Below are 13,104 nucleotides of genomic sequence, written 5' to 3' on the forward strand. Positions count from 1 at the left end.
CTGAGCGAGCGGGTGAGCATGGAGGGGGGTCTGCCACTAGGTCTTATCTTCGGGGGATGTCTTATATTTCAAGCATGCTTGAAATATAAGATAGGTCTGTGTATATATAGACCTATCATGTGATTTTAAATACTTTCTATTTAATCCGTCCACAAAACCTGTCCAACCTACATTTCTGATCTTACTCAGAGATACACACCAAGCCGCTCACTCTTCTCCTCCAATGAACTTCGCCTGACCGTCCCCCGCATCACCCAGTCCCATGCATGCCTCCAAGACTTCTCAAGAGCCGCTCCAACACTGTGGAACTCCCTACCTACACCCATTAGGGCAGCCCCCTCCTTCAAAACCTTCAAGAAGGCTCTCAAAACTCACCTTTGCACTCTGGCCTACCACCCCTCACAATTGCTCTAAACCCACAGCTGAACTCTGGTCCCCAACCTCTCGTGTCCCTACCTCTCCCTCTAGATTGTAAGCCTTTGGGCAGGGTCCTCCTCCTTTTGTGTCCTACCTGATCATGCACCTCCATTACTGTGCACCCATGCTATGCATTTGAGTGAACCTAACTTGCCTAATCTCCATGTTCCCATCCAGTTACTGACTAAGCATGACCTTGTACTCATACTGTGCTGTGTGATCTGGTTTTCTTGTATTCCTGTATTGTCATATTGCTGTTTGTCACCCCTAAATATTGCTGTAACCTAAATTAATGTCCAGCGCTGTGTAATATGTTGGCGCTTTATAAATACAATAAATAAATAATAATAATGAATAAAAATGTTGTATTTTCATTAATAAGTTGAATTTGTATTCGATCAGAACACCCCTTTTTTTCTTTATCTCACATTTTTTGATAGATAGCTATAGATATATACTGTGTGTATATATATATATATATATATATATATATAGAGAGAGAGAGAGAGAGAGAGAGAGAGAGAGAGAGAGAGAGAGAGATTTCTATTTAGTATGGTAATATTTTTAATTATTTTATAACCGTGACTGATGTTTTACAGGTTGTGGAGGTTGGTCTACTAAAAATGTGCAACGGCTATAAACTGCCCAATGTAAGATGTAAAGGAACTGCCTGCAAGACTAACTTACCAGCATGTGTTGCCTTCCGAGGGTTTGGGTATCCACAGGCTGCCTTTGTAACTGAAACGTGGATGAGTGAAATTGCTATTAAAGCTGGACTCTCACCTGAGAAAGTGAGTGCAATGACTGGTTTATCTGTGTTATACAGAACCAATCTAAAGACAGGAAATCATATTATTGTGATAAACAAAGAAAATAATACAAAAACAAAAACAAAACAGGGCTACTGCCCTGCACTGCCCACTGCTCACCAATACACTTTATACATTGCTTCAAAAGAATGGCATGGTGTGCGATCATGACCAAGTCGATTTATGTAGTGTAGTGAGCTTTATGGTCTCCTCTCCATTCAGTGGGACCATCTCAGAGTCTGGACTTCTTCACCTCACTTTAAGCACAGCCAGTTCTAGTAGCTCCTGTCAGGCCCGGATTTACATCACAGGAGCCTATAGGCACAGATGTCCTGGCCCCCTAGACTTCGCCCTCTACGAACTTACAAACCCCCAGCAAACCACACTGCAAGTGCACTTGCTGGCCTAGCTGTCACTTCTCCCGTATGCTAGGTACACACGTTACATTTTTTCATTCGATAGATGCATTCGATTGATAATTTTCGTCATGTCCGATATTACTTTTGATCATTTTACCGCTTGATTTCTCATAGAAGTGAATTGAAATTGATGAGAAATATAAGAGAATTGAGCCGAAATCGACCGAAAAAACGCATTGTGTGTACCCAGCATTAGTTCCCTTGCCTGTCATAGGTAGCTACACGTGTGCCTTAGTATTAGGCAGCCAGAAATGCCCTCAATATTAGGTAGCTAGAGGTTCCCCCAAGCATCAGGAAGCTGGAGGTGCCTCTGACTGAAGGGAGATCTGGTTAGTGGAATGCTGAGACTCAGGTGAGTAAACTCTCATTTACACACCACTCAGGACTCTGCATAGGCAAGGAGGGAGGGAGGCACTTAGGGAGGGAAGAAAGTTGCCTTTCAATCATCAGGCGCCTGTAGGCACATGCCTACAGTGCCTTATGGTAAATCTGGCCCTGGCTCCTATAGATTATTGTTGGGCATTGTGCATGGATACACGCCCCCTGGTGTTTGTATTTGGGAGCTAGGACTGTCTAGCAAGGTGGTAATGGACTAGAACATAATAAGGCATCCAGTGGTGGTAAACGGAACATACTAAGTACGAGAAAACTTTGTACTGCGCTTGCTCAGGACAGGATATCTGCAGGGGCAATTAGAAGCCCCAGGTTAATGACATTCTTTGATTTTATAGACCACTACAGAACCCCTTTAAAGGACTTCCGAAGCCAAATCTAAAAAAAAAAAAGTTTAAAAAAGTTAGATACTGGGCCGTGTGGTCGGGAGCCGTTCGGGGGGCTATTGAGCGGCGAGGACCCGGCGGGACGGCACAGAGGGCGCGGACGGCGTCCTCTGTGTCTTCAAAAGCGATGCAGGTATCTAACTTTTTTTTACTTTTTTTTTTACATTTGGCCTCGGAAGTACCACTTGAGGACCAGCTGACATTTGTCAGATCTGTGCTGCGTGGGCTCTTCAGCCCACAGCACAGATCGTGTAATAGGCAGGGCGATCAGACTTCCCCCCCCTTTTTTCCCCACTAGGGGATGTCCTGCTGGGGGGGTCTGATTGCCGCCGCTGCCTTGTGCCTTGGGGGGGCTCCTCAAAGCCCCCCTCTGCAGCGCTATTCCGCCCTCCCTTTCCTTCCCATGGGCGGTACAGGACAGCGATCCGTCTTGTACCGCCTCTGTTAGGCTTCAGCCTATCAAATGCCGGCGATCCCCGCCGACCTCCTTTACGCTGTAAACACTGGGGATTTCTTCCCCGCGTGTTTACATTTAGCCTGGGAGCCGCGATCGGAGACTCGCAGGCTTTTCACGTAGACATCCTCCGTGAACTGACATGGAACGTTTCCATGTAAATCCACTTACGACCAGCTGCCGCCTATTGGCGTTAGGCGGTCGTTAAGTGGTTAAGCAAATGCATGTATTGGATAAATTGTATTTAGTGATGAGCGTAATGACCGAATTATGATTACATGAAATTTCATGTAATTCGCAAAATTTCGATTAAGGCCGTAATCGAAAATTTTAAATATAATTTATTGAAGAAAAGAGAATGCATCCATATACACAAAAATCAACAATATTCATCTTATAATCCCATTCCCTTTTCCCCTTTTTTCTTCAATATTTTACCATCCAAAGAAACACAAAAACATTTGTAACTTCTTGAAATCGCGTTTATGCAAAACTTCTTAATTACAATAGTTTTTCATAATTACGATCATTTTCGTAATGGAAATGAATCGTAATTTTGTGTTTTACGCAGAAATTCGTCCGTACAGGGACCTTTGCATTATCAGATATTGCAGGGCCTAAAACCAAGTGTCTCAGCATGCATGACAGCTAAGTGCACCTTTACAAAGAGCACCTGTCTTAGAATTGGCTGCAGGTAGAGCCTCCTTATACATTGAAAGCGAAAGCACGTCCACAGACCTTTGCATTATCAGATATTGCAATGCCCAAAATAAAGTGTCTCAGCATGGATGACCGCTAAGTACACCTTGGCAAAGAGCACGTCTTAGAAGTGACTTCAGGTAGAGCCTCCTGATACATTTAAAGCGACACGTGCAGGGGCCTTTGCATTATCAGTAATTGCAATCAATGAGTTAAAATTTAGAGAAACCGAGAGCCCAATATAGTGTAGTATGTTATGCAAAAATAAAGTAAGAACAATCAGTGAGAAGAGTATACTCACAAGCGTGGGTTACCACATAGGCAACCACTGTATAGGCAGGTGAGGAGATTAGACCTGTCCTCACTCAGGGATAAAAAGTCGCTCTCTGTGGATCAGAAAAAGGGGTAGATCACCCCTCCACCAGGAGGGGACACGGTATAGCAGTAGGAGAACAGAGGCGCCAGCAGGATAAAAATGGATAAAACCTTTAAAATTTGCTTGGAGGAAGTGGTGGACTTACCTCTATAAAGGCAGACACGAAAGACTGTCTGAATAGTAGCAATGACATTTATCATATAGTACCTCAAAAAGTGCAGTGTAACGTGTTTCGCAGGCCAAGCCCGCTTTATCAGGCTATAAACGTGGGGACAAAACAGAATTTCGGCCTGAGGCACTACACCTGCTATTGCCGAAATTCTGTTTTGTCCCCCAAGTCAATGAGTAACTTTCCTGAGTTTAGTAATTACTAATTACTTAAATTTGCCTAATTACTATTAAAAACAAAATTTCCGTAATTAAAATAAGTGTTAAAATTACTGTTTGTATGGCAATTACAAAATTACGAATTCGCAATGTAGTGGCAAAATTTGCGTCTGTACTTACGGAAACACGAAATTACGCAAATTTCGGCGCAACACTAATTGTATACTTTGAAAACGAAATCTTGTAATAACAAAATCCTTGGTAAAATACCCTAAGATTTATTAGACTTTGCCATATCTGTCTGTCTTTTTTTTTTTAAACCCAGCTCCAGGCTTTCTGATATTCTTCAAATCTGTCCTTTTGCCTCACAAACAATAGTAGTTGAGAAAGATAAAAAATGGCTCCTAATACGTTGTTTTTTTAGGAACAGTCACATGATGATTGTTGGGCTCTCATCCTTTGTGTAAAACAATATTAAGTCCCTGCATCCTTCCCCATCGACCATAGCGGCTATAGTTCCCCAATGACCACTCCCTCTCCAACAGGGCTACATTAGAGGAGAGACTAGGCTAGTGCTAATTAACTCACTGTTACTATAATTGTTGTTGTCCTGTACTAGTTGCCATGTATCCTGTTGGAACTCCTTTATATTTTCTTTGTTAACCCATTGTTTTGACTATTTGATCTATTTATAGTAACACATTGTTTTGAAAAACCTTTTTTTTTTAGGTTAGGGAGCTAAATTTGCACAAGGGGATTAGCAAAACACACTATAAACAAGAAGTAGATGCCAGAACCCTGACAATGTGCTGGAATGAATGCATGGAAAAGTCCTCCTACCACAAAAGACGACTGGCCATTGATGAATTCAATAAGCAGAATTTCTGGAAGAAGAAGGGACTGGCAATCATTCCCATGAAATTTTTCATTGGATCTACGGTGACATTTTTTGCCCAGGTGGAGTTAACTTTATAATGTAACTTTTATGAGTGTTAGCAGTTGGTAATCAGCTTGTGTAATAATTACATCATATACAGTATACAGCCACGGTCAAAAATATTGGCACCCTTGCATTCATGTCAGAAAATGCACCACTTCTTCAAGACAATTGTTGCAATTGCAAATGATTTGGTATTGTCATGTATTGTCAGAACACAAAAAATAAGAGAAAAATAAATCTGTGATAAAAATGGGGCACCCAACTGTATGAAATACATTTATTTCAAGCACGTGATTTGCGGGTGATCCAAAAAGTGCTTTGCCATTGGCATTGTAAACCTATGGCTGTGATGCTATAGGAGCGATTGTGATTTGCCAATCCGGTCGTGGAGCTTGCAGCATTTTGGGCATTATTATGTCCAGAAAATGCGGAGCCCAAAATCTAATTTTGTAAAGAAGTTTACAGCCCATAACGGTAGCTAGTCTAATTTATTGGGTATCCTGCATGCCCTTGGTATCCAACTTTCCTGGGATTTCTCTCTAGTGTTAGGCACACTTTAGGGTATTTCCTTTCTTATGGCTGTTTTTTTATATGTAATGGCGGTGGTACTTTATGACCAGGTGACTCTTGTCCGTATTGTGGGTGTGCATATTATTATGCACAACTCCCTATTGTGGCTGGGTAGCATTTGTCACTAATGCATAACAGTGTACTTAGAGGTTATTTTGTATATTAGTGGGGCTTTTTTACAGATAAATTTGACAGACCTGTATGCTCCAAAGAAGAGACTGAAAGGTTTCGAACAGGCTTCTGATGTCTTCTTGAATAAAAGTTGAGCACTTAATAAGGAAGTACTAGCCTAGCTACAATAGTCTATGGACTGTGTTGGGATGCAGATAATCACCCCTACTTGGGCTTGTGCACACCATCACCATCAGCTTACAAAAAGGGGAATGCCAAGGGAGTGCAGGATACCCTTTGAATTTGATTTACCTTCCTACACACTCTGGTAGTTTCCAGAAATGCTAAATAATAATAAATATAAATAATATAACATATTGATATGTGCCAATCCATGAAACATATATATGAAAGAAACATTCTGCATATTTATCAAGAAAGGCAGTTATACATTTTAGAACTATATTGTGTTTAATAACATCATACAATAGCAATTGTAATTGCAATCATTTTCTTGGAGAAGCGGTGTATTTTCTGACATAGATGGAAGGGCACCAATATTTTTTGCTTTGGCTGTACGTGCTTTTGGAACTTTAATGCAAATCACTTAAAATGTCATAACCATGACAAAGAAAGGGTGACTTTTGAAACCTATTCTTCATTAATCTATTCCTGGATGTTCAGGATTTTGTATGTGCTCCTTGAGAACTCAACAGAGGCCTGGATAGCATGTATAAAGGTGAAATTATTGTATGACAAGACATACTGGTAAACTAAAATAAAATCCAGCCAGTTATACTCATCATGGGAATTAGACAAAAAATGCATACTCTTTACTAGCCTGAGTTATAGTGAGGGGTTTCAGCATGTGGGGCAAGCAAGTCATCATTCACCCTTGTATTAATTAAAGAAAACCTAAACTGAGAAGGATATGGATTTTTCCTTTTAACATACCAGTTGCATGACTCTCCTGCTGATCCTGTGTTTCCAATACTTTCAGCCACAGCCCCTGAACAAGCAAGCAGATCAGATGCTCTGACTGAATTAGCTGCATGCTTGTTTCAGGTGTGTGACTCAGCCCTACTTCAGCCAAAGGGAACAGGACTGCCAGGCAACTGGTATTTATCAAAAGGAAACATCCATATCCCTCTCAGTTTTGGCTCCCTTTAACTGTCAGATATGGAACTCATAAGCGGTGGACTTATTCACTTGTGTTAAGTGGTGTTTGTATGATAAAACCTTGGTTATTGATAGTTGTCCTTTACGAAAACACCTGCTTCCTCTGCTTGAGACAGAGTTTTTAAATATGTTGTAATTGCAAATAAGTAGGCCTGGTTTCTCAGAGTTTTCTGAAATGTACAAGAAGTGTGACAATGAATATAAAAGAATGGCAAAAATAAAATACCCCATCTCTTTCTTCATTCAAGGCAGCAGCTCTTGTCCATATCTATCTTGATGGGTCTGTCTTGGTCAGTCATGGTGGTGTAGAGATGGGTCAAGGAGTCCACACTAAGATGATGCAGGTAGGTCTTGCTGCAGCATTGATTATTATTAGAGGTCATAAAATATTCAGGGTGATATCTATATATGTAAAAGGCAGTTGTAATATGCACAGCAAAGACATGGCACTGTATACACGTACTACAATTGCCTGTGTAATGACAGGGGGGAGCGTGTGTGTGTGCCCATGGGGGGGGGGGGGGGTTGCGCAGGGGTGGGGGTAGGCACTGATAAATCTCCAAAGATTCAAGCGATTATCGGTTTACCTCTAATACTGTGAGCTTGTCTATGTTTTTATAGATTGATGTCCTCTGTATTTGTTTACTTGTGATGTTTATATTTTTTTCACTTACTATGTTCGGGTGAGTATATTTTGCTGTACCGTTTTCATTTTTAATTAATCGAAAAGCTTTTTTTTAACCCCAACTATTTTGTTACTTGAGTTTTATGTGTAGCTATTTTTATTGTTGTATTCACAAGGCAGTTTGAGAGGAATGTGATACATTCAGGACCATGGTTTCTATTCAAAAACGAAACAAGACAACAAACTAAATTAGTGTGCAGCTATTGCTACACATAAAGAAAGTTTCACTTATGTCAGAAAGTCTTCACCAGCACGTGGCATTTTGCAGCACTTCACTGACATTGTTACCTGCAGTTTCTCAGTTTACCTGCTGGTGGCTCTGGACAGCAGTACCTTGAGTGTTCATCAGCAGGTGACCATCATGCAACACATTCTGGACACTCACTCATCATGACATCACCTGTTGCTATTTGCAATTAAAGGAGAACTGTAGTGAGAGGTATATGGAAGCTGCCATATTGATTTCCTTTTAAGTAATACTAGTTGACGGCAGCCCTTCTAAGCTACTGCCTGCAGTAGAGTGAATCATACCAGAAACAAGCATGCAGCTAATCTTGTCAGATCTGACAAAAATGTCAGAAACACCTGATCTGCTGCATGCTTGTTCAGGGTCTAGGGCTAAAAATATGGCAGAGGATCAGCAGGATAACCAGGCAACTGGTATTGCTTAAAAGAAAAGCAATATGGCACCCTCCCTGTATACCTCTCACTACAGTTCTCCTTTAAGGATTCAACACATCTCAGAACCTTGCCAGAACCTCAGTTCAGCTTGACAGCCCTGTTACTGTGTTCTGTGCTGATCTATCCTCCAGACTTTTGTTCCCTGCTTGCTCTGACTGATTTGCTTTGCCGCTGTCTGCTGTTCTGCCTTGTCTGTACATATAAATGTGTGTGTGTGTATATATATTTATATATACTGTGTGTGTGTGTGTGTATATATATATATATATATATATATATATATATATGTATATATATATATATATATATATATATATATATATACAGTTGCTTGCAAAAGTATAGTATTGAAGTTTTCCACATTTTGTCACATTACTTTCACAAACATGAATCAATTTTATTGGATGCTTGGAGGAACACAGAGAAATTGAGAGCCCAATATGGTGTAATATTGTTAAGTTGGTTGTGGTTTAACCTCTTGCCGACCGCGTCACGCCGGCGGGCGTGGCCGCGGCGGCAGCCCCAGGACCGCCTAACGCCGATTGGCGTAAAGTCCTGGGGCCAGCTAATGCAGGAGATCGCGTGCAGGTTGCTATTGGGGGGCTATTGCCGCTCGGGAGACTGTTAGACGGCGAGATCGCCGTCTATTTACATGTACAGCGCTGCGATCGGCAGCAGCGCTGTACTTGGGACGAGAGCGATCGGCACTCATAGGCAGAAGCCTATGACAGTCGATCGCCATAATTGGCTGGCTGTGGGGAGGGAGGGAATATATTTAAAAAGACAACTTTTTTTTTTTTTAAGCTTAGCCTTAAAGCTGCAGTGGCACATTTTACTAAAAAATGGCCTTGTCACTAGTGGGGTTTAGCACTGCAGTGCTCAAGAGGTTAAAGCAAAAAATCTTAGATATACTCACAAATAGATGTCGCGAACCTCCGCGAAAGGTTCGGTTCGCGAAAAAGTTCGCGAACCGCAATACACTTCAATGGGGAGGCGAATTTTGTAAAAAAAGAAAAGATTCTGACACCTACAAAAATGATGGAAAACATGTTTCAAAGGCTCTAATACCTGGAGGCAGACATGATTGAGTGAAATACACATCACTGCTGGAGGACCCACCCTCCTCCAAGCTAGGTCCTTATACCATTTGACTCAGTTGTCTGCCTACACTAATTAGTTATGGGACAGCTGCTACACACTCTGCTAGGGAGTTTTTAGGTGTCAAAAATCTCTTTATTTAGCGCATGTTAAAACAGGTATCATTTGCATAATCATAACACCTTATAGGACACACAGGTCCTAGTGGATAAGCTTAAACCAGAAACAAATAAAACAGATAACATATCAACAGCTGAAATAAACTCCATAGCAAGATATGGAGTAATTAACACTATAATATATGGTTACATTAGCATACGGTACTGATTCCAGGGTTCTTGTGTTTGGGTTTATTCCTAAGCTATGTATAGATAATGTAAAACAGTTAGGGTTGAGTAACAATTTGGTCTCATACTGATTTATGGTTGACTGACAGCAGTAACAATGGGTCGTTCAGATTGTAGGGGTGAGGAGTCCCGTGAGTAGCGAAATATGGTTAGTTATTTGGGAAGAATCTAGGTGTTTATGCCCCTAAAGGTTAACCATGGTTGCCAGGTGTTTTCAAAGTTATCTAGTTTATCGTCTATTCTGGCATTGATCCGTTCAGAGATCATAGTTGATTCGATGTTTTTCATGATGGTCTGAAAAGATAAGAGGGGGGTCCTCCAGGATGCAGCAATATGGACCTTTATAGCATTTGCAATATGTTGCGTAAGTCTATGTTCCGGTTGGGTCATATGTGGGGGTTTGTGCCCTAGTAAGAGAGTTCGGGAGTCCTTAGTGATAGGTCTGCCAAACACCCTTGTAAGGAGGGAGTTAGTTTTAGACCAGATTCTATTAACTTTAGGGCACGTCCAGAATATATGTGACATAGAGCCATCAGCGGTACAGCCTCTGAAGCAAGCCCTCGAGTTGCTAGAGTCAATTTGGTGGAGGCGAAGGGGGGTAAAGTATGTCCTATGGAGGACCCTTAGCGAGACCTCTATATGAGTGCTATGGAGGCTACCCTTAGCTAGGGTCGTAAAAGATTCCTCCCATTCCTCGTTACTCAGTTCAAACTCCAAGTCAGATTCCCATCTTAGGATGTAAGAAGGTTTTACCTCCCGGTTAGGTTGGTTTTGAAGTGAGTAAAGTAGGGAAATTACACCTTTTTGAAAGGAGTCAGATCTACATGTGACTTCAAAGTGTGTAAAGGGGTTATCTAGCGTATTGGTTGATAAAGTACGCAGGTAATGTAATATCTGGTAGAGCCTGAAATGTTCTGAGGATGGGAAATTGTATTTGGAGATCAGCTGCCCGCTGGTGGGTATTCTTCCCCCAATCAAGAAGTCTTGTAAAGTCTGGATGTGGTGCGATGACCACCAGGAAAAAGCCTGTGAATTAGTTCCACTAGGAAAGTCAGGGTTATGTAGAATAGAGAGGAGTGGAGGGCATGGTGTTTGTAGCTTGATGAGGTAACGAGCTTTGCTCCATATGAGAAGGGTATGGTATGTTAGTGGGGAGATGTTCCTCAATTTTTTGTGGCCAGAATTTGAGGCCCATAGAGAACCTTTCCAGGAATATGGCCTTTCCAGGAATATGGATGTATCATTTCGTTCTCGATTTCAACCCAAGCAGGCATCTGATCCCCTCCATAAATTAAAGGTAGTTGAGCTAGTTGAGAGGCAATAAAATATTTTTTAAGGTGAGGGACAGACAGACCACCATCAGTTTTATGTAAATGCATACATGACTTAGGGATGCGGGGCTTTTTGTGATTCCAGATAAAGGTGAAGATCTTTTTTTGAAGTAAAAGTATATCTCTTGGCATGAGAGGAATGGGAAGTACTCTAAAATAATAGGTTAGCTTGGGAAGGAGGGTCATTTTGACCGCTGCTATACGCCCTGTCCAGGAGAGTTTATATGTGTGCCAGATGTCAAGGTACCTAAGCAGACCAGGTATGACCCGTGCATAGTTCCACTCATAAAGCTTAGCATTAGAATTGCATATGTTAACACCCAGATATCTAAGGAAATGTGGGTGATGCTGGAATTTAAAGGAGGAAGCGATTTGTGTGATCTCAGAGTGGGGTATATTACATGAGATCATTTCTGTCTTGTCTACATTGACTTTTAGACCTGAGATCTCCTCAAATTTCTTGAGAGCTTGTAATAAATTTGGGATGGTTGTGGAGGGATTCTGGATTGTCATTAGGATATCATCAGCAAACATGCTAAATTTGGGCTGCAACTTGCCTAGGTCATAACCCTGAATGCCTGGATCAGAGCGAAGATGTGAAGCCAGGGATTCCATGGCTAACGCGAATAGGGCTGGGGAGAGGGGGCAACCCTGTCGGGTTCCTCTATGTATATTGATTGTTGCAGGAGACTCACATGGTATCTTAAGTGTGGCAGAGGGGTGTGAATAGATTTGTTCTATCAGGTTATGGAAGGTGCCTGTAATGCCCATTGTTCTAACCGTCGCTAGGAGGAAGGACCAGGTGAGGCTGTCAAAAGCTTTTTCAATATCTAAGCTGAGAATAACTAGAGGTTTCTGATGAATGTTAGCGTGTTGAATTAACAATAGTGTACGCCTGATGTTGTCAGAGGCTTGACGGTTTGGTATAAACCCCACCTGGTCCCTCCCCACCAGTCCGGGCAGGAGTTTGTTAAGACGAGCTGCCATTATTGCAGTAAGTATTTTATAGTCTAAATTTAGCAGTGATATGGGGCGATAGTTTTTAGCAAATAGGGGGTCTTTGCCTGGTTTGGGGATGAGGGTGATTTTAGCTTCTAAAAATTCCGGTGGGGGCTTGAGGGGTGATTTAGCTAAGAAGTTCAGTGTTTTAGTCAGCGGAGGTACTAGTAGATCCTTAAATTTTTTTATAATAGGTCGAGGTGTAGCCGTCCGGTCCTGGGGCTTTCCCCTTCTTGAGGGATTTGATAGTTTCGAGGACTTCCTCCTCAGAGATTTTAGCGTTGAGGGATTTAATGGCTGTTGTGGTTAGTCTAGGGAGGGCACTTTGTCGTAAATATTTTGTAGTTTCTAATAACTTATCACTGTCGGGCTGATTATACAGTTTGGAGTAAAAGGAATGGAATGCTTGGTAGATTTTGACAGGGTCACTAGTAATTTGTCCATTGCTTAATTGAATCTTATGGATAGTGTTAATTTTTTCCTGTTGCCTTAGTTTTCTGGCTAACCAGGCATCCGGCTTATTTATGTATTTGTAACAGCGTGCTTTGGTTCAGGTAAGGGCTTTCTCTACGTGTCTGGACAGGATGATGTCTAGTTGAAGCCGTAAGTCTGAAATTTGTTTTGATAGGTATCTGCTGGGGGACTGTTGGTTTACCAGTATAAGTCTATGGATCCTGTGCTGCAGGTTAGCTTGAGATTCGGTATTTTTGCGGTGCCTTCTTTTAGCTGCAGAGATTAAATGGCCTCTGGTTACAGCTTTGTGGGCTAGCCAGCATGTGAGAGGGGATACTTCCTCTGAGTCATTTTCAGAGAAATAGTATTGCATTTTTTCATTAATATCTGCTACAATTGTAGGGTCTAGTAGAAGGGATTCATCCAGTCT

At 41.6% G+C, this 13,104-nt stretch overlaps 1 protein-coding gene across 1 annotated transcript in view; it reads left to right on the forward strand.

Annotated features, from left to right (window-relative positions):
* Positions 1-13,104, forward strand: part of LOC137524806 (aldehyde oxidase-like) — a 339,511-nt gene that overhangs the window by 283,783 nt on the left and 42,624 nt on the right. Inside the window, exons 27-29 of the mRNA XM_068245128.1 lie at positions 1,017-1,208; positions 5,010-5,237; positions 7,329-7,424. Of these exons, the coding sequence (XP_068101229.1) occupies positions 1,017-1,208; positions 5,010-5,237; positions 7,329-7,424 (516 nt within the window). The remainder of the gene's footprint in view (positions 1-1,016; positions 1,209-5,009; positions 5,238-7,328; positions 7,425-13,104) is intronic.

Source organism: Hyperolius riggenbachi, chromosome 7 (genome assembly GCF_040937935.1).
Source record: "Hyperolius riggenbachi isolate aHypRig1 chromosome 7, aHypRig1.pri, whole genome shotgun sequence".
NCBI classification, from domain to species: domain Eukaryota; kingdom Metazoa; phylum Chordata; class Amphibia; order Anura; family Hyperoliidae; genus Hyperolius; species Hyperolius riggenbachi.